A 19,780-nucleotide genomic window follows, 5' to 3' on the forward strand; every position below is an offset into this window, starting at 1 on the left:
CACTCCCCCTCCAGCCTCAGCAGCTTTCTGGGGGAGAAGCTTCTAGATTTCCACTCCACTTTGTGTCAAGTGTTTGCTGACACATCACCCCTCAACAGCCTAGCTCTAATTTGAAGGTTGTGCCTCCTGCAGCCACCAGAGGATACAGTTTCTCGCCATCTACAAATGACCAAAGGCTCTGATGGAGCCTTTTTAATCAGGTGGCTTTTGAAACAGAGGCGAAGGGTGGGCGGAGGGGGTGTGGGGGAATAATAGGGGCCAGATGGGGGGGTGTTAGGGGAGAGGGGGGCAAGGTGGCTGAATGCACCATCTTCAAATGATAGTGGAGGGAATTATTAAAAGGAGGCCAGAGTTTAAACAAGTAGGTGAGTGCTGACATATAAAATAAAACTGACCCAAGCGATAAATTCACTTTCAAAGGACTTTCAAAGACTTCCTTTCCCATCGAATCCTTCCTGCTTCACCCAAGGATTCTTGCATCAGCCCTCCTATTCCCACTGCCACTAAGAGATGGTCAGAAGGAAGACTGTGGGCGGCTGTGGATTTTTGACAACATTATAAATAAAATAGCTGCTGTAGAAGAACATTTGCTGACAGTTTATTGATGTTTATATCTACTGCCTGCTGTGGAATAAACAGCCCAGGCTCCAGGAACAGGGCACAAAACCCTGGTGTTGGAGAAAACTCAGAACTTGTTTATTCTGGAACTCGCATTCCAACTGAAAACAAACACATTAAATATTTTATTCACACTGCAGACCATTTTCTTCCTCAGGAAGTTTCTGGTGGGAATGAAACACCCAGAAGTAACAGGCTGACTACTCCAGACCTTCACTCGTGTGGTTCGATGAGTTTAATCCAGATTTAACTGCTACTGAAACCAACTACACTGTCCCATCAAACACTGTCAGGACACGGGTTAGATACAGAGTAAAGCTCCCTCTACACTGTCCCATCAAGCACTGCCAGGACACGGGTTAGATACAGAGTAAAGCTCCCTCTACACTGTCCCATCAAACACTCCCAGGACACGGGTTAGATACAGAGTAAAGCTCCCTCTACACTGTTCCATCAATGTCTCTGCTTTGGTTTGCATCAGCCAGCTATGATCCTTGTCTGTTAAAAAGGGGAACCATTGGTCTAAAACCAATACTCAAATCCAAGATTATTTATCACTGTTGCCATTTGCCCTTCATTTGGGAGAACGGGCTATTACCTCAATAAAGATTAATTGGGTTATACTCAACTCATTGCAAGAGGGAAATATGGCCACCTTCAGTTTATTCTATCACATCATAAACACAATTCACTGATTTGTTTTAAGAATCCTGGTGTTTATTGTTCAAGAGTGTTACATTTTTGCATCCAACCCTCCTGTGGTGCATTTACAAGTTCAGTCCTCCCCATCTCCACTATCTGTGATATCTCCATGCCCTATGCTCTGGAATTCCTTTCCTAAACCTTGTCTCCTTGAAGATCCTCCTCAAACCTCTCTGACCAAACTTTTGGTCAGCTGTGCTACTATCTCCCGCTCTAGCTCGGTGCCAATTGTTGTCTGATTGAGGTTCTGCTGAAGTACCTTGGCATGTTTTCCTACTTTAAAGGCACTATTTAACAAAAAGAACCAACTGAAGGAACTACAACAATTATAAATAAACAGACACAAATTTGGAATGTATAAAAGACAATATAGCAAAGTTCATCTCCCTCTCACCTTCTTGTACCCGAGGTAGATTGGATTGGTCGATCGCGATTTCAGTCATTGCTAGTTTTGGGTTGACCATAAAACGCGGGTTGGGATCATCCAAATAATGAAACTGTCTAAAATAAATACACAAAAATGCGTTATATGATGTTCAAACTGTTTAAACAAAGGATTCGTGGCCCACTAGCAGTTTTTCAATTATGAACTTCAAAAATAAATAAACTGAGCAACCCAGGGGAAAGGCTGTGCAGATCAAAAGAAAAGTTAGAAAGAGTTGTAAGGAGGTAAATGATATACTGGTCAGGTGACATCAAGATTGGCTTTGTAAAGTCTGTTAATTGTAGGAAACAGGGAAAACTCGGAGAGGAGGAAGAGGAGGAGGAGGAGGAGCACACATATCAGAGCAGGAGATATTGTAACAAGTCTTCGTTTCAATACACTCATGAACAGAGGCAGGGAGAAGGTGCCGGGGTAGAGCAGGCAGGGTGTCCCTCACCCTGTTAATGTGGGACCCTCAGTGGAGAGGATGTTCAGAACCTAGAGTAAAAGAATCAGTAAGAAGGAGGCAGGAGAATGTGTGACCCAACTCCCAGACCCAGTTCCTGAACAAGCTTTCAGTTGTATTCATGTATCATTGAACTGCTTCACCCCCCAGGATAAAGATCCAGCCTCTCCCCACTCCCACATCCCAACTCTCTGAGATGTCAAACAATAAATGTAAATTCAACTGACCAGAACCCCCTACTCCCTCCCTCCCTCCCTGTCCTCTCCCCTCTCCCCTCCTCAGAAAGCCCCAATGTTCAGATACAACTGAACTGTTTCATTTCTGATACACAGATGGAGCGCGGAATTTCAGCGGATCAATATCAATATCGGTACCGGGTCCCTCCTCTCCCTCCTCCCGGTCTCTCCCTCTCCTTTTCACCAATAGTTAAAGCTCCACAACAATTTGGATAAAAACTTTCCTGAACTATTTGATGTTCTTCCTCCGCTGCCAGAAATACCGAGTCCGAATCCCGGCCCCGGACTCCGAGCCTCTCGATCACCAGCTCCCGGTCTCGGTCTCTCTCTCTCTCTCTTCATTCACTCCCCGCCCCCACTGGGAAATCTCTCCTCTTTATCTCACTCCCTCCCTCCTTTGCCTCTCTCACTCTGTCCCTCTTTATTTCTCTAACTCTTGTCTCTTTATCTCTCTCATTCATACTCTATGTACTCAATCTTACCTCTTTCTCTCCCTCCCTTTACCTCATTCTTTATATACCTCCGATTTATCTCACTCACACTCTCTATCCCTCCATCTCACTCTCTATCTCTCCCTTTATCTCAAGCACTCTCTCCCTCTCTTACTTTCTCTCTATCTCACTCTCTCTATCCCCCTCCCTCTCTCTCTCTCACTCCATCTCTCTATCCCTCCCTCCCTCTATCTATCTCACTCACTCACACTCTCTCTCTATCCCTCCCTCTATCTATCTATCTCACTCTCTCTCTCTCCCTCCCTTTATCTCTCTCACTCACTCACTCTCTGTTGATGCTCCAACAGCTGTTGTCTTTGGGAGTACGGAGTGCAGCTGCTGCCAAACCACATTCAAAATCCTGTTCCCACATCTGCACAGGGTGATGGGAGCCAAAGCCCAGCAGTGTGTGTGAACAGAGCCTGACTGTCCAGCTTTACACAAACAGCTTCACATCTGAGAGCTGCCCCAGTCCCTCATTGCCAGACTGCTGCACTTACACAGTCAGCTTGGTAAACAGACACAAGCCTCTCTTTTAACCTTTCAACAACAGCATCAATTTGCATTTATATAGCATCTTTAATGTAGTAAAACATCCCACAGGAGTGCTATCAAACAAAATGTGACAGCAAGCTACATAAGGAGATATTCAGACAGGTAGTGAGTGAAAGAGGTAAGTTTAAAGGAGCAGGGAGAGGCTATGAGGAGATTCCAAAGCTTGGGGCCCAGATAGCTGAAGGCACAGCCACCAATGGTGGAGTAAAGGGAGTGCAGGATGGAAAAGAGGCCATAATTGGAGGAATGCCGAGATCTCAGAGGGTTGTCGGGCTGGAGGAGGTCACAGAGATAGGGGAGTGGCAGGGCCAGGGAAGAATTTGAAAACAAAGATGAGAATTTCACATTTGAGCCAATGTTGGTCAGTGAGCACCAGAGTGTTGGGTGAACAGGAGGTGGTGTGAGTTAGGATATGGGCAGCAGTTTATGCAGGGTGGGAGGCCGTCCAGGAAGAAAAGAGGAAATCTCACAATATCTGGACTCTCTGGTTTTGGGAATAAGCTGCAACTGTATAATAGGGTCATTTACAAATGCAGTAATGGCAGCTTTCAGTGTAAAATATACAGCAGGTGTCGCAGTGCCTGTGAGGAAAGAGAACAGGTTGGAAGCTGAAAGGTGAAGCAGGGGTTGCTCAGTGTCAATAGCCAACAATGAAGATTAAATTCCACTTTTTCATTAAACTGCACTATTAACAATTTCTTCAGCAATGAGACAACTGCATCAGGAACAGCCCTTTCCAAACCTCCAGACCCACAAAAACCAAACAAGACAAATTGCCCAGAGAAAAGTGAATCCCTTTCTCCTGGTTTCCACTTCTGTTGAAGGGTCAGATGACTGAGTAGCTGAGTTCTGTATGGAGCAGGAAAGCTGTCCAATTCCATAAGTTACCTGCTTTCGCCTGGGGTGTCAGATGGGATAATGCAACTGACCAAATGCTTCCAAATCCGTGCCTGTCTTTCCCACAACTCCATGTTTGAACTCCTCCAATCAGGTTTCTGCCCCTGCCATAGCACTCCAATGGCCTTTATATAAGTCACAAATGACATCTTGTGTGACAGTGACCAGGGTAAATTATCCCTCCTCATCCTTCTTGGCCCCTCTGCAGCCTTTGACACGGTTGACTGCACCATTCTCCTCCACTGCCTCTTCCAACATCTATAAACTTGAACTCATCCAAAACTCTGCTACCTATATCCTAACTCGCACCAAGTCCTGTTTATTCATTGCCCCATGTGCTCGCTGATGCCACTGGCTCCCAGTCCAGCAGCACCTCAATTTAAAAATTCTCAGCCTTTGATTTTAATGGCTTTGTTTCTCTCTATCTTTGTAATTCTCTTCAGCCCTACAACCCTCCGAGATCGCTGTGATTCTCCATTTCTGGCCTCTGGTGCATCCCTAATTTTAATCACTTCGCCATTGGCAGCCATGACCCTAAGCTCTGGAATTCCCTCCCTAAACTTCTCCACCTCTCTATCTCCCTCTCCTCCTTTCAGACCCTCCTTAAAACCAGCCTCTTTGATCAAGTTTTTGGTCACCTGTCCTAATATCTCAGTGTCAAAACACTCCTGGGAAGCACCTTAAAATGTTTGACTACATTAAGGATGCTATATAAATGAAAGTTGTTGTTGTTGCTAATGACCTCAGCATCCCAGGGCTCAGTTTGCGGCCCCTCATTATTATCTCCTGTGAAGACACATATGTGGACGTTGGGCTCAGCTTTGATGCCCCACACTGTCGAATAGGCTGACGACTGTCTCTGAAGAATGGCTGTTTGGGTGAGGGGCACCCTGCATCTGTGGGACCCGTACCCCAGGCTCAGTCCGTGTCTTCAGAAGAAGAATGTTCCTGGAAAAAGGATGAATAAGAACAGCGAAGAACAGAACATTCTTCAAGGGTCAGCACGCTCTCGGCTCCTGATTTTCTCATCCACATAAGGAATTCCTCTTTATTTTAGCCAATGTTTATGGTACATCTTGTTAAGCCTGGGCTAGGTCTGAGGGCAAGCTGTAGCAGCTCAGATGGGACGTGGTGTTAAGAATACAGTAGCTGTACTGGTGGATAGGACAGCAGTCAGAAACAGCAGCTTCATGCTCAGCACTCTTACACGTCTCTGAGTTTGATACTTCCTCACTGAGGGAGGCTATCAGGTCCAGAACCAACAACAACCACTGAGCACCTCTGGGCATGAGGGCATCACATCGTGCTTGTCCGCTGTGGCTCACTGGGTAGTTCTCTCCCTCCTTTGAGGCAGAGGGGTGTGGGTTCAAGTCCCACTCTTGAAACACGGTCACAGTATCTAGGCTGAAAGTCCAGTGCATTGAGTGCTGCACTGTTGGAGGTGCCTTCTTTTGAATGAGATGTTAAACCGAGGCCCTGGTCTGCCCTCTCAGGAGGATGTAAAAGATCCCATAGCACTGTTTGGAAGAAGAGCAGGGGAGTTATCCCCGGTGTCCTGGTCAATATTTATCCCTCAACCAACATCATTTAAATAGATTATCTAGTCCTCCCTTCCTGCCTTTCATTCTTATTGGATAAATACCTGTAGGAGAAAAGATTGCAGGGATGTGGGGAAGAAGCTGGGGAGTAAGACTAACTGGATTGCTCTCTGAAAGAGGTGGCTCAAACTCGATGGGCCGATTTGAAGTGGATTATAATCCTAGTCCCTTTTTGGGACCATCCCAGATCAGACATACTCCCCAGATGATCACTCTCACTTAAGGTTGAGAAAGACAGATCTTACAGATACAAATGGGTCTGAAGAACTGATCTAACTCTCCCCAAAGGAAAGAAACCAGCTGAGAATATTATCATCTCCAGATAACCTCGTTAACAAGTTTTAGCCAGATTATAACAACCCAGACATTATAAGGTTCTGGGCATCTCTCCTCAATAACGTACCTCCCCACTAAAGAGTGTATGGAGATGGGTTCTCAAGTTTGTGATACAGAAGACTACATGAGACAACATATTTTTGAAATTATATAAAAGTTTATTAAAGAACCGAACATGCAATTCATATGTGATGGAAGTCAATTGCAACATTAATAATGCTAGGAAAAGAAAGAAAGTATAATCTTATTTCTAGTACAGAATCCAAGTTTTAAGTCTAAATATTTATAATATTTGAGATATCCATCAACATTTAAAGCAGCATTTACCTTAAATCCCCGAGTAGAAAGCTACAGAGTTTATTGAGATACCTCTATTCCAATTGAGGGGAGAATTATCATCGCTGCACCAGGTAGCTCCTACTTTTACCATAAGAAACGCTGAAGTGAATCCAATGAATCTAAAGATCCACTGTGTGGTTCCAATATTTATACTGTTTCTAAGCTGCATAACTAGTTTTTTAATGTATGGGGGTGTTGGCTCTCTTCCAAGTAGATTTATTCCCTTCTATTTCCCAAATAAGGCTGTATGACTGTCAATTTCTGGTTAAGATCCACCCTCTTTGATTTTTAAGAAAGGCTGGGCCAGCAGCAGGCTGAGAGCTTCTCATGGTGGGCAATATCCTTAATCACCTGTGTTTCAAAATTATAAATTCAGTTTCCTGGGTTTGGTCAGTTTTGTTAAAATTTCAGCTGACTGTGGTTTAGGCCTGTCCATATAAGACTATTTTATCAACTAGTTCACTGTTCTGGTTAACGTGATCATTTGTAAACTGTGTTATCAATGTTTTACCGTGCGATGAGGTTCATGACTTTTTAGGAGTGAATCCCTCTTATCAGAAGCTGCCTCTGAGCTCTCAGATGAGGCAAACCCTTCACCTCAGAGGCATATCGGAGGCACGCCTATGAACTTCTTTTAACCTTTTCAGAAGCTGAACCCTGCTTTTAATATTTTAATGTCTAACTCATAGGAAAATAACTTTTTAACCTTATAACCCCTTATTATGGCTGATTCCTTCACAGAATGGCCTCTTTTTGTACTGTACGATTCTGTGATTCTTTGCCAGTCAATGCAAACCTGTCACTCCTAGTCAAGAGCAAACTGTCTGGCTAAGGAGGAACAGAAACCGTGAAAGCAGTTTGTACTGTGGCCTTGGTTCTCATTCTCCTGGCTTCCATCTGCTTATGTTTATGGTGGAAGTTGTGGATCACTGGTGTGGGAAAATGTGAAGTTATGCATTTGGTCGTAAGAATAGAAAAGCAGAATACTTTTCAAAAGGTGTGAACTTGTAAGTGTCGATGTTCAAAGAGACTTGGGTGTGCTTGTAGAAGGAATACAGAAAGTTAACATGCAGGTACAACAAGCAATTAGGAAGGCAACTGGCATGTTGGTCAAATATTGCAGGGGGATTGGAGTACAGGAATAAGGAAGTATTACTACAATTGTATGGGGTTTTGGTGAGACGGCATCTGGAATACTATGTGCAGTTATGGTCTCCACATTTTAGAAAGGATATACTTGCATTGGAGGCAGTGCAGTAAAGGTTCACTAGATTGGTCCCTGGGATGAGGGGGTTGTCCAGTAATGAAAGACTAAGTAAATTGGGCCAGTATTCTCTGGGGTTTAGAAGAATGAGAGGTGATCTCAATGAAACATATAAAATTCGAAAGGTCTGGATTGGGTAGACAGTGAGAGATTATTTTCGCTGGTCAGGGAATCTAAAACACAGGGTCACAGTCTCAGCACAAGGGGGCGATCATTTAGGACTGAGATGAGGAGAAATTACTTCACTCAAAGAGTTGTGAATCTTTGGAATTCTCTACCCCAGAGGTTTGTGAATGCTCCATCGTTGAATGCATTTAAGGCTGGGATAGATAGATTTTTGATCTTTCAAGGAATCAAGGGATATGGCGAGCAGGCAGGAAAGTGGAACTGAAACCTAAGATCAGCTATGATCGTATTGAATGATGGAGCCACATGGTCAACTTCTGCTCCTATTTCTTGTGTTCTTGTGTTCTAACCCCCCAGTGTTCAGTCTGGGCCTTGCGACTGCTTTGGCGCATCACTCCAAATACACTGGCGCATCACCCTATCTGCACCGGCACACCACCCTATCTGCACTGGCACTTCACCCGATCTGCACTGGCGCTTCACTCCAACTACACTGGCACATCACCCTATCTGCTCTGGCACATCACTCCAACTACACTGGCGCATCACCCTATCTGCACTGGCACATCACTCCAACGACACTGGCGCAATGCCCTATCTGCACTGGCACATCACTCCAACTACACTGGCACATCACCCTATCTGCACTGGCACATCACTCCAACTACACTGGCGCAACACCCTATCTGCACTGGCACATCACTCCAACTACACTGGCGCATCACCCTATCTGCACTGGTGCATCACCCTATCTGCACTGGCACATCACTCCAACTACACTGGCGCATCACCCTATCTGCACTGGCACATCACTCCAACTACACTGGCACACCACCCTATCTGCACTGACACATCACTCCAACTACACTGGCGCATCACCCTATCTGCACTGGCACATCACCCTGTCTGCACTGGCACATCACTCCAGCTGCACTGATGCATCACCCTCTCTGCACTGGCGCATCACCCTATCTGCACTGGCACATCACTCCAACTACACTGGCGCATCACACTGTGTGCACTGGCACATCACTCCAACTGCACTGGTGTATCACCCTATCTGCACTGGCACATCACTCCAACTACACTGGCGCATCATCCTATCTGCACTGGCACATCACCCTATCTGCACTGGCACATCACTCCAACTACACTGGCGCATCACCCTATCTGCACTGGCACATCACCCTATCTGCACTGGCACATCACTCCAACTACACTGGCGCATCACCCTATCTGCACTGGCACATCACCCTATCTGCACTGGCACATCACTCCAACTACACTGGTGCATCACCCTGTCTGCACTGGCGCATCACTCCAGCTGCACTGACGCATCACCCTATCTGCACTGGCGCATCACTCCAACTACACTGGTGCATCACCCTGTCTGCACTGGCGCATCACTCCAGCTGCACTGACGCATCACCCTATCTGCACTGGCGCATCACCCTATCTGCACTGGCACATCACTCCAACTACACTGGCGCTTCACCCTATCTGCACTGGCGCTTCACCCTATCTGCACTGGCGCATCACCCTATCTGCACTGGCACATCATTCCAACTACACTGGCGCATCACTCCAGCTACACTGGTGCATCACTCTATCTGCACTGGCGCATCACGCCAACTACACTGGCGCATCACCCTGTCTGCACTGGCGCATCATCCTATCTGCACTGGCACATCACCCTATCTGCACTGGCACATCACTCCAACTACACTGGCGCATCACCCTATCTGTACTGGCATATCACCCTGTCTGCACTGGCATCTCACTCCAGCTGCACTGACGCATCACCCTCTCTGCACTGGCGCATCACCCTATCTGCACTGGCACATCACTCCAACTACACTGGCGCATCACCCTACCTGCACTGGCACATCACTCCAACTACACTGGCGCATCACCCTATCTACACTGGCGCATCACCCTGTATGCACTGGCACATCACCCTATTTGCACTGGCACATCACTCCAACTACACTGGCGCATCACCCTATCTGCACTGGCACATCACTCCAACTACACTGGCGCATCACCCTATCTGTACTGGCATATCACCCTGTCTGCACTGGCATCTCACTCCAGCTGCACTGACGCATCACCCTCTCTGCACTGGCGCATCACCCTACCTGCACTGGCACATCACTCCAACTACACTGGCGCATCACCCTATCTACACTGGCGCATCACCCTGTATGCACTGGCACATCACCCTATTTGCACTGGCACATCACTCCAACTACACTGGCGCATCACCCTATCTGCACTGGCGCATCACTCCAACTACACTGGTGCATCACCCTGTCTACACTGGCACATCACTCCAGCTGCACTGACGCATCACCTTATCTGCACTGGCGCATCACCCTATCTGCACTGGCACATCACTCCAAAAACACTGGCGCATCACCCTATCTGCACTGGCACATCAATCCAACTGCATTGGCACATCACCCTGTCCACACTGGCACATCACTCCAACTACACTGGCGCATCACTCCAACTACACTGGTGCATCACTCTTATCTGCACTGGCGCATCACTCCAACTACACTGGCACATCACCCTGTCTGCACTGGCGCATCATCCTATCTGCACTGGCACATCACTCCAACTAAACTGGCACATCACCCTACCTGCACTGGCACATCACTCCAACTACACTGGCACATCACCCTATCTGCACTGGCGCATCACCCTATATGCACTGGCACATCACCCTATCTGCACTGGCACATTACTCCAACTACACTGGCGCATCACCCTATGTGCACAGGCACATCACACCAACCACACTGGCACATCACACCAACCACACTGGCACATCACCCTATCTGCACTGACACATCACTCCAACTACACTGGCACATCACTCCAACTACACTGGCACATCACCCTGTCCGCACTGGCACATCACTCCAACTACACTGGCACATCACTCCAACTACACTGGCGCTTCACTCCAACTACACTGGTGCATCACTCTTTCTGCACTGGCGCATCACTCCAACTACACTGGCGCATCACCCTGTCTGCACTGGCACATCTCCCTATCTGCACTGGCACATCACTTCAACTACACTGGCGCATCACCCTATCTGCACTGGTGCATCACTCCATCTACACTGGTGCATCACCCTGCCTGCACTGGCACATCACTCCAGCTGCACTGATGCATCACCTTATCTGCACTGGCTCATCACCCTATCTGCATTGGCACATCACTCCAACTACACTGGCGCATCACCCTGTCTGCACTGGCACATCACTCCAACTGCACTGGTGCATCACCCTATCTGCACTGGCACATCACTCCAACTAAACTGGCGCATCACCCTATCTGCACTGGCGCATCACTCCAACTACACTGGCGCATCACCCTATCTGCACTGGCACATCACTCCAACTACACTGGTGCATCACCCTGTCTGCACTGGCACATCACCCTATCTGCACTGGCGCATCACCCTATCTGCACTGGCACATCACCCCAACTACACTGGTGTGTCACCCTATCTGCACCAATGCATCACCCAACATGCAGCAATGCAAACAGGAGACCCAGATGCAGCTTTCAATGGGGTGGGGGAGATGGTCTGTTGGGGCCACCAGAGATGGGCCGTGACCTTCTTGAGTGACTCACATTGGAACTGAAATCTGGTCCATCTTGAGACAGAGGATTGAGGCCTAGGGCATGGACAGGCACATGGTCAGAAGATGAGAATCAGTTGCTATAACCAGTTTCCTTTGAATGGGGAATAGTTTGGGACAAAGTGCTTCATAGGTTCTCCTTTCAAGTCTTGCGTGCTTGGATTGCAAGATAACTCTGCATCATTCACACTATAGCCCTAGGGTGGATACACCCTTGGCTCATAGTAAAGGAATGTCTGATAACAAGTATGTCAGACTGTTAATAGTTATGGTGTTGGACCATAAGATACACCAAGGTAGTTGCCTTTTAAGTGCCATCTGTAATGGACTTAGCAAGCCACTCAGTTGTACAGGGCAGCTTGACATGGGCAGTAAATAGTGGCCTTGGCAGTGACACCCACATCCTGAGAATGACTGAAAAAAAAACTTGTGAGGAAGAACCAGTTGTGACTGAGGTTACCAATGGTTACTCAGCCCTTTGACATTGAATCCCATCAAAATCCAGTACCTTCAGGAGACAAGGGGAACTAAGGGACAAGACAGAAAGGTAACATTTCTAGATTCCTCTTTCCAACTGGCCGGAGTTGGCAGGGAAAGGATCCGTTCCTTTTTCCTCTGGTGACAACATGTAGATTTTATTTATTTATTTAGAGATACAGCACTGAAACAGGCCCTTCGGCCCACCGAGTCTGTGCCGACCAAGAACCACCCATTTATCCTAACCCTACAGTAATCCCATATTCCCTACCACCTACCTACACTAGGGGCAATTTACAATGGCCAATTTACCTATTACCTGCAAGTCTTTGGCTGTGGGAGGAAACCAGAGCACCCAGCGAAAACCCACGCAGTCACAGGGAGAACTTGCAAACTCCGCACAGGCAGTACCCAGAATTGAACCCGTGTCGCTGGAGCTGTGAGGTTGCGGTGCTAACCACTGCGCCACTGTGCCACCCTCGCTGTCAGCTCCTTGATTTAGAAACTCTATGAAAGGTCACATTGCATTTCTTTTACTTTTTATCTCAATTTTCCTCTGACTTCATTTATAGGTTCTGTTTTAGCATATTTATTACAGGATATGCAATCTAAAAATCATCTATTCACACCAGTGTTACATATTTATTACTCTGCAAAACTGCAGAAATATTAGCTTAGACATGCAGGCGCAGCTGTGGCTGGATGCATCTACTTTGTATTTTATTAAAAGATACAAGAGGTAATTGGACACAGAACCAAGCAACCAACTGTAAAATTCAGAGAAGTGAAACTTTACTGACTGTTGACCATCTTACTTTACTTCTTTATTCTGTATATGTTTTACTATTATCTTAATTTTTTTTAAAAGAATGATTGTAATACATAACGAAGCTGAGTTATGGCACATAGACACATAGGCAATAACCTGGATTGATTTCATCGGCTGGTGCAGTTTATTATGGAGTTGAGTCAAACAGACCAGGATGATGTCAGTCTTCATCCTCAGTCTGTGCTAACTTAGAAAATCAGAGCCTAAATGGGATGGAGGAACAAAGGGGTACAGAGTCACAAATCATCAAAAGTAGCAACACAGGTTAACAAAGCCTTAAAAAAATACAACAAAAGCACTTTGCTCCATTTCCAGAAGAACAGCCTTGAAAAGCAGGGAAGATATGTCAAACATATCTTGGTTAGACCACTTGTGGAGCACGGTACACAGTTCCACCCTCCATATTATGAAAAAGGATTTGGAGGCATCAGAGAAGGTACAAAAAAGGTTAACAAGGATAACAAAGATCTGGGGGAACGGAGGGTGGGGGGCGATGGGGTACAACTATCAGGAAAGACTCGTGCTGTTTTCTCTAAAAAAAAGAAGGCGGAGGAGTGACCTAATTGAGGTCTTTAAAATTATGAAGTGGTTTGATAGATAAATCCAATAATAAATTCAGCAGAAACCTCTTTCCCTAAAGAGTGGTTAGAATGTGGAACTGACTACCACAAGGAATGGTTGAGGTGAATAGTATAGATGCATTTAGGGGGAAGCGAGATAAGTACATGAGGGAGAAAGGAATAGAAGGATATGTTGATAGGATGAGATGGGAGGAGGCTCGTGTGGAGCATAAACAATGACATTCTTCGAAGCAAAAAAATTTGAATTCGATTTAGGAGTGGAGCTATATAACATTGTTGGCTCAGTTGAGAGAGTTTGGGAAGGGAAGGGGAGCAGGGGAGGGCTCTTTAAGAGACTTTCAATGTAACATCTGCAAATCTTATCTTAAAAAATAAACCTTTAATTCACTCAATACTAACTACATTTCATGTCAGAATCTGTTGGATAAATCTGCGTCACTCAGCTTGTGACCGATAAATAACTCTTGAAAGGCGGGAGCTGACAGAGGGAAGTAAATTTGATGGGTTTATTATTTTTGACTGTTGGTGATGGGCAGTAAATCTACGTCCCATCTGCTGTCGTATTTTATCCTTGAAACTGAGTCAGAATGAAGTGCTGATTGGATTTAACACCTCAAGGTAATAAAACAATATTTTATTGATCCTGCTATATTGTTTGTGAGGGGGAAGGGGGTTATATAAAGGTTTGTGCTCAGCTTTGGGTGTACACCTCTGCTCTTCTCTGTCTCTCTTGTCTCTCAACCTCTTTTCAATCATGATGTCCTTGGTGCTTGTAGCTGGTGCATTGCTTCTCAGTGGCTCCTGTGTCTTTGCTCTGCCCATTGCAGACTCCATGTACAGAGCAGGTAAGTGGGGAGAGATGGGGGAGGTGAGGTGGGATGATGATGAGGCACAAGTCAGCTGCTACTGAACCTTCTCCAGTGTCACCATCATCAATCATTCATCTCCATGTGTCAATATAAAAAAAAAGTGCCATGTAAAGAGACTCCAATGCAGTACTGAGGGAATGCTGCACTGTCAGAGGTGCTGTCTTTCAGACGAATGTCAAAGCGAAGCCCCACCTGCTCTCTGAGATCGATGTTTAAAGATCTCACAGCACAATTAGAAAGAGAGCAGGGGATTCTCTATCCTGAACAATAATTATCCTTCAACCAACATCACTAAAACAGATTATCTGGTCATTATCATATTGTTGTTTGTGGGAGCTTGCTGTGCACAAATTGAATGCTGCATTTCCAACAATGACTACACTTCAAAAAGTACTCATTGATTGTAAAGTGCTTTGGGATATTCTGAGGTTGTGAAAGGTGCTATACAAATGCAAGTTCCTTCTTTGGATTTTATTTCCGTATTATTAAGTGTTATAGCTGATAACTGTTCTTGTATGTATGTTAATATATTAAAGTGCTAAAGTTAATTCAGTCTGGAGTTTATAACTGAGTTCAGCAGTTACACTTCTTGTGCTTTAAATGTGTGCAGAATTCCTGAACAGAATGGAGTTAAGATGTATGCTAACGTTTAATTTAGTTTTTTGGTGCTTGGGATCCGATTGTACAAAGTTGAGTTTGGGATCTTGTTCTAAAAGTGATGCAGTTTCAGTTAAATCTCACATTCTGTTTATATTTCTGTTTCTCTGTTTGTTTGATGAACTGTAATCAGAGTTTAGTTTGCTAAGATTAAATTACTAATCCATTTACTCCCTACCAAATGTAATTACTAGCATTAAACTAGAAAGACAGATCAGTGATTTCAAACGCTGAGTTTACAGTGTTATTACAGAATGTTGAGAGATATGAAAATTAATATTTAATATACAATATAAATTTACCCAGTCTATGGTGAGCGTGGGATTTCCTCTTTGATTCAGGTACTGGAGCTGGGAGCAGAGGCTCGGTGAAAGTTTTTAAAATTTTATTTTCATTTGTGTCCCTTTTATTTGCAAGTTAAATGTGGAATTTAAGAATCAAAATATTTAGAACACAATTTTTTCTTCTATTTCCTTCCCTACACTGTTGAAATTTTTGGTTGATAAGCCTTCATCAGAACCTTTTTGGCTTGAAACATTTCTCTCTCCACAGATGCTGCCAGACCTGCTGTGTATTTTCAGCAGTTTCCATTTTTATTTCAGATTTCCTGAATCCACAGGACGTTGCTCTCGAAGTAAGGAGCTGCATTGATATCTGTTTAGAAGGGACTGGGGGTTAGAAAATATTAACAGCGAGGTGATATAAGGTGAAATCTGTTACGAGATATTACGGTGAAGTAGGTGAAGGGACTCAGTGCTCTGGGTGGGCGCCTGAGACAGAATATTCAGATGTGGGCTCTGGATAAAGTGGGATAAGGGGCTAAATGGCCTGTGGTCTTCAAGTGTTCTGATGTTGTAACACTCAAATAATTTTCTTCCAGTGTCCAGCGAGGAAAATCAGGCCTTAAACCTGGACGAATTGCAAAGTTTGGACAATAACTTCCTGCTGTGGAGCCCACCTGCTATGATGCCGAGGACCAGCCTCTATGATGCCATCAGAGATCTAGAAGCTGCTGAACAATATAAAAATGGTACAGTCCACTGATTGAGGGCCCCAAGAACAGCCCTCACTTTCCACTCTCACCCTGCGTATAGATAGCCAAAGTGAAGGAAGGCTCACACATAGTGCAGTTACAACGTCTGGCTCCTAGATGTCTATGGCAAGCTTCTATAGGATGTCGAGTTGGTGTTTGCTAAGAATGCTGGTGACACCTGGTGGTGGGGGAAGCAGTACTGCAAATCTGGGAGCTGGGTTTGAATCAGGCCACAATATCTCCCCTGCCTGCTGGCTGTAACTGATGTGAGTTTGGACAGGCTCAGTTGAGTTCTCATTGCCAAGACATCTGCTTCTACTTCACTGCTAATTGGTAATCTTATCATTGCGGCTACAGAATGGCTGATGTGGAAATGAAAACAGACCATAATGGTGCAGTAGAGGTTCATCATCTTCTGAGGTCGGGCTTGAGACAGTGTAGACGGAACTTTACTCCACATCCAACCCGTGCTGTACCTGCTCTGGGTGTGTTTGATGGGACAGTGTAGAGGGAGCTTTACTCTGTATCTAATCTGTGCTGTACCTGTCCTGGGAGTGTTTGATGGGACAGTGTAGAGGGAGCTTTACTCTGTATCTAACCTGTGCTGCACCTGTCCTGGGAGTATTTGATGGGACAGTGTAGAGGGAGCTTTACTCTGTATCTAACCTGTGCTGCACCTGTCCTGGGAGTATTTGATGGGACAGTGTAGAGGGAGCTTTACTATGTATCTAACCTGTGCTGCACCTGTCCTGGGAGTGTTTGATGGGACAGTGTAGAGGGAGCTTTACTCTGTATCTAACCTGTGCTGCACCTGTCCTGGGAGTATTTGATGGGACAGTGTAGAGGGAGCTTTACTCTGTATCTAACCTGTGCTGCACCTGTCCTGGGAGTGTTTGATGGGACAGTGTAGAGGGAGCTTTACTCTGTATCTAACCCTTGCTCCACTGGATTGGATTCAGTGTAACCCAGAGATGTGATTCACTGCCATCTGCTCCCATCAAGGGACGCTTCACACTGGCAATCCAGACATACTCTGCTCCCCTCTGTGAACTCTCTCTTTATACCTTGGACTCATGCTCTGGGCTCTGAGGATTAAGCTGTGCGTTCTCCTCCATCTATTGTGTCCAGGAGTTGAATTGTATCTTCCTTCCTTGTCAACAGATCTGAGGGAAATCGGTGACACCCACTCTGGAAACCTGAAAGAGGTGAGTTCAGATCATGGAAAATCTGAGGCATCATTGCTTTTAGAGAATCAGCACACCTGTCTGTCACCCCCTCACCTGTCTGTCACCCCCTCACCTGTGTGTCACCCCCCTCACCTGTGTCACCCCCCCTCACCTGTGTGTCACCCCCTCACCTGTGTCACCCCCTCACCTGTGTGTCACCCCCCTCACCTGTGTGTCACCCCCTCACCTGTGTCACCCCCTCACCTGTGTGTCACCCCCTCACCTGTGTCACCCCCCTCACCTGTGTCACCCCCTCACCTGTGTGTCACCCCCCTCACCTGTGTCACCCCCCTCACCTGTGTCACCCCCTCACCTGTGTGTCACCCCCTCACCTGTGTCACCCCCTCACCTGTGTGTCACCCCCCTCACCTGTGTCACCCCCTCACCTGTGTCACCCCCTCACCTGTGTGTCACCCCCCCTCACCTGTGTCACCCCCTCACCTGTGTGTCACCCCCTCACCTGTGTCACCCCCTCACCTGTGTGTCACCCCCTCACCTGTGTCACCCCCTCACCTGTGTGTCACCCCCTCACCTGTGTCACCCCCTCACCTGTGTGTCACCCCCTCACCTATGTCACCCCCTCACCTGTGTCACCCCCTCACCTGTGTGTCACCCCCTCACCTGTGTCACCCCCTCACCTGTGTGTCACCCCCTCACCTGTGTGTCACCCCCCTCACCTGTGTATCACTCCCCCTCACCTGTGTCACCCCCTCACCTGTGTATCACCCCCCTCACCTGTGTCACCCCCTCACCTGTGTGTCACCCCCCTCACCTATGTCACCCCCTCACCTGTGTGTCACCCCCCCTCACCTGTGTCACCCCCTCACCTGTGTGTCACCCCCTCACCTGTGTCACCCCCTCACCTGTGTGTCACCCCCCCTCACCTATGTCACCCCCTCACCTGTGTGTCACCCCCTCACCTGTGTCACCTCCTCACCTGTGTGTCACCCCTCCCTCACCTGTGTCACCCCCTCACCTGTGTATCACCCCCTCACCTGAGTATCACCCCCCCTCACCTGTGTATCACCCCCCTCACCTGTGTCACCCCCTCACCTGTGTGTTAGCCCCCCTCACCTGTGTCACCCCTCACCTGTGTGTCACCCCCCTCACCTGTGTGTCACCCCCTCACCTGTATGTCACCCCCCTCACCTGTGTCACCCCCTCACCTGTGTGTCACCCCCTCACCTGTGTCACCCCCTCACCTGTGTGTCACCCCCTCACCTATGTCACCCCCCTCACCTGTGTGTCACCCCCTCACCTATGTCACCCCCTCACCTGTGTGTCACCCCCTCACCTGTGTGTCACCCCCTCACCTACGTCACCCCTCACCTGTGTGTCACCCACTCACCCGTGTGTCACCCCCTCTCCTGTGTCACCCCCCTCACCTGTGTGTCACCCCCTCACCTATGTCACCCCCCTCACCTGTGTGTCACCCCCTCTCCTGTGTCACCCCCTCACCTGTGTGTCACCCCCTCACCTACGTCACCCCTCACCTGTGTGTCACCCCCTCACCCGTGTGTCACCCCCTCTCCTGTGTGACCCCCTCACCTGTGTGTCACCCCCTCACCTATGTCACCCCCTCACCTGTGTGTCACCCCCTCACCTATGTGTCACCCCCTCACCTACATCACCCCCTCACCTGTGTGTCACCCCCTCACCTGTCACCCATCATCTGTGTCACCCCCCTCACCTGTGTCACCCCCCCCCCCTCACCTGGGTGTCAACCCCACACCTGGGTGTGTTTGATAGGACAATGTAGAGGGAGCTTTTCTCTGTATCTAACCCAGTGGGAACTGCCTCCATAGCTGAATATCCTGCTTATATTCACTGTCTCAGTTTTAGCCATATGAAGGATGGACATGAGGGTGAGGTAAGTCAGGGTGTCTGGAACTACTGGAATTGTACCCATGAGAGTCATGTGCTGAGTGGGGGCGGAGTTGGTGGTTTCAGGTACGGATTATGGTGTGGTGGCTGCAGGTGGGGTAGGGTTAGGGACTGGAGTGGGTGGGATTTGGGTGGGGGTCAGGGTTGGGTGGGAGTGGAGATTGGAAATGCAATGTAAGAAAGGCTGGTAAAAATGAATGTTTAAATGATCCTTTGAATCCTTGGTAACCAATGTCTATTGTGATTCTATCTACAGATTCTCTATGGAAGGAAATCCGAGCCGAAGTCAAGCCGCCTCCTCTTTGGAAAGGGTAGAAAACAATACAAGAAACGTAATAACTTCTCGGACTGTTTCTGGAAATACTGTGTTTGAAGGCAGACGCTCGCTGCCCGACTTTCAAAATGATCATTCTTTTCTCTCCTGGTTATTTTTAATAAACGTTGTTGCAAAGTATGTAAATATATTCCTTAACTTAACAAGCAAATCACCACTTACTAAAGGTTAATGAAGC

The 19,780-nt window shown here is 47.1% G+C and overlaps 2 protein-coding genes across 3 annotated transcripts in view; one reads left to right on the forward strand and one right to left on the reverse strand.

Moving 5' to 3' along the window:
• The window catches only part of ccdc187 (coiled-coil domain containing 187), a 54,751-nt gene extending 51,498 nt beyond the window's left edge, over window positions 1–3,253 (reverse strand). The window contains exons 1-2 of one of the 2 annotated variants that reach the window (XM_068017214.1): window positions 3,225–3,253; window positions 1,715–1,821 (exon numbers count right to left, since the gene is read on the reverse strand). In XM_068017214.1, coding sequence (XP_067873315.1) covers window positions 1,715–1,784 — 70 coding nt within the window. In that variant the 5' untranslated portion in view covers window positions 1,785–1,821; window positions 3,225–3,253. Of the gene's footprint in view, window positions 1–1,714; window positions 1,850–3,224 lie in introns of those variants that run through there. The other variant, XM_068017215.1, reaches the window with a different exon arrangement.
• Window positions 3,254–13,903: 10,650 nt separating this feature from the next.
• LOC137351895 (urotensin-2-like) lies at window positions 13,904–19,775 on the forward strand. Its single transcript, XM_068016765.1, has 4 exons — window positions 13,904–14,217; window positions 16,006–16,155; window positions 17,320–17,363; window positions 19,525–19,775. Exons 2-4 carry the CDS (start codon window positions 16,089–16,091, stop codon window positions 19,639–19,641), a joined length of 228 nt encoding a protein of 75 aa, XP_067872866.1. The 5' UTR covers window positions 13,904–14,217; window positions 16,006–16,088; the 3' UTR covers window positions 19,642–19,775.
• Window positions 19,776–19,780: the final 5 nt, after the last annotated feature.

The sequence above is a fragment of the Heterodontus francisci genome, chromosome 37 (assembly GCF_036365525.1).
Source record: "Heterodontus francisci isolate sHetFra1 chromosome 37, sHetFra1.hap1, whole genome shotgun sequence".
Classification (NCBI taxonomy): Eukaryota; Metazoa; Chordata; class Chondrichthyes; order Heterodontiformes; family Heterodontidae; genus Heterodontus; species Heterodontus francisci.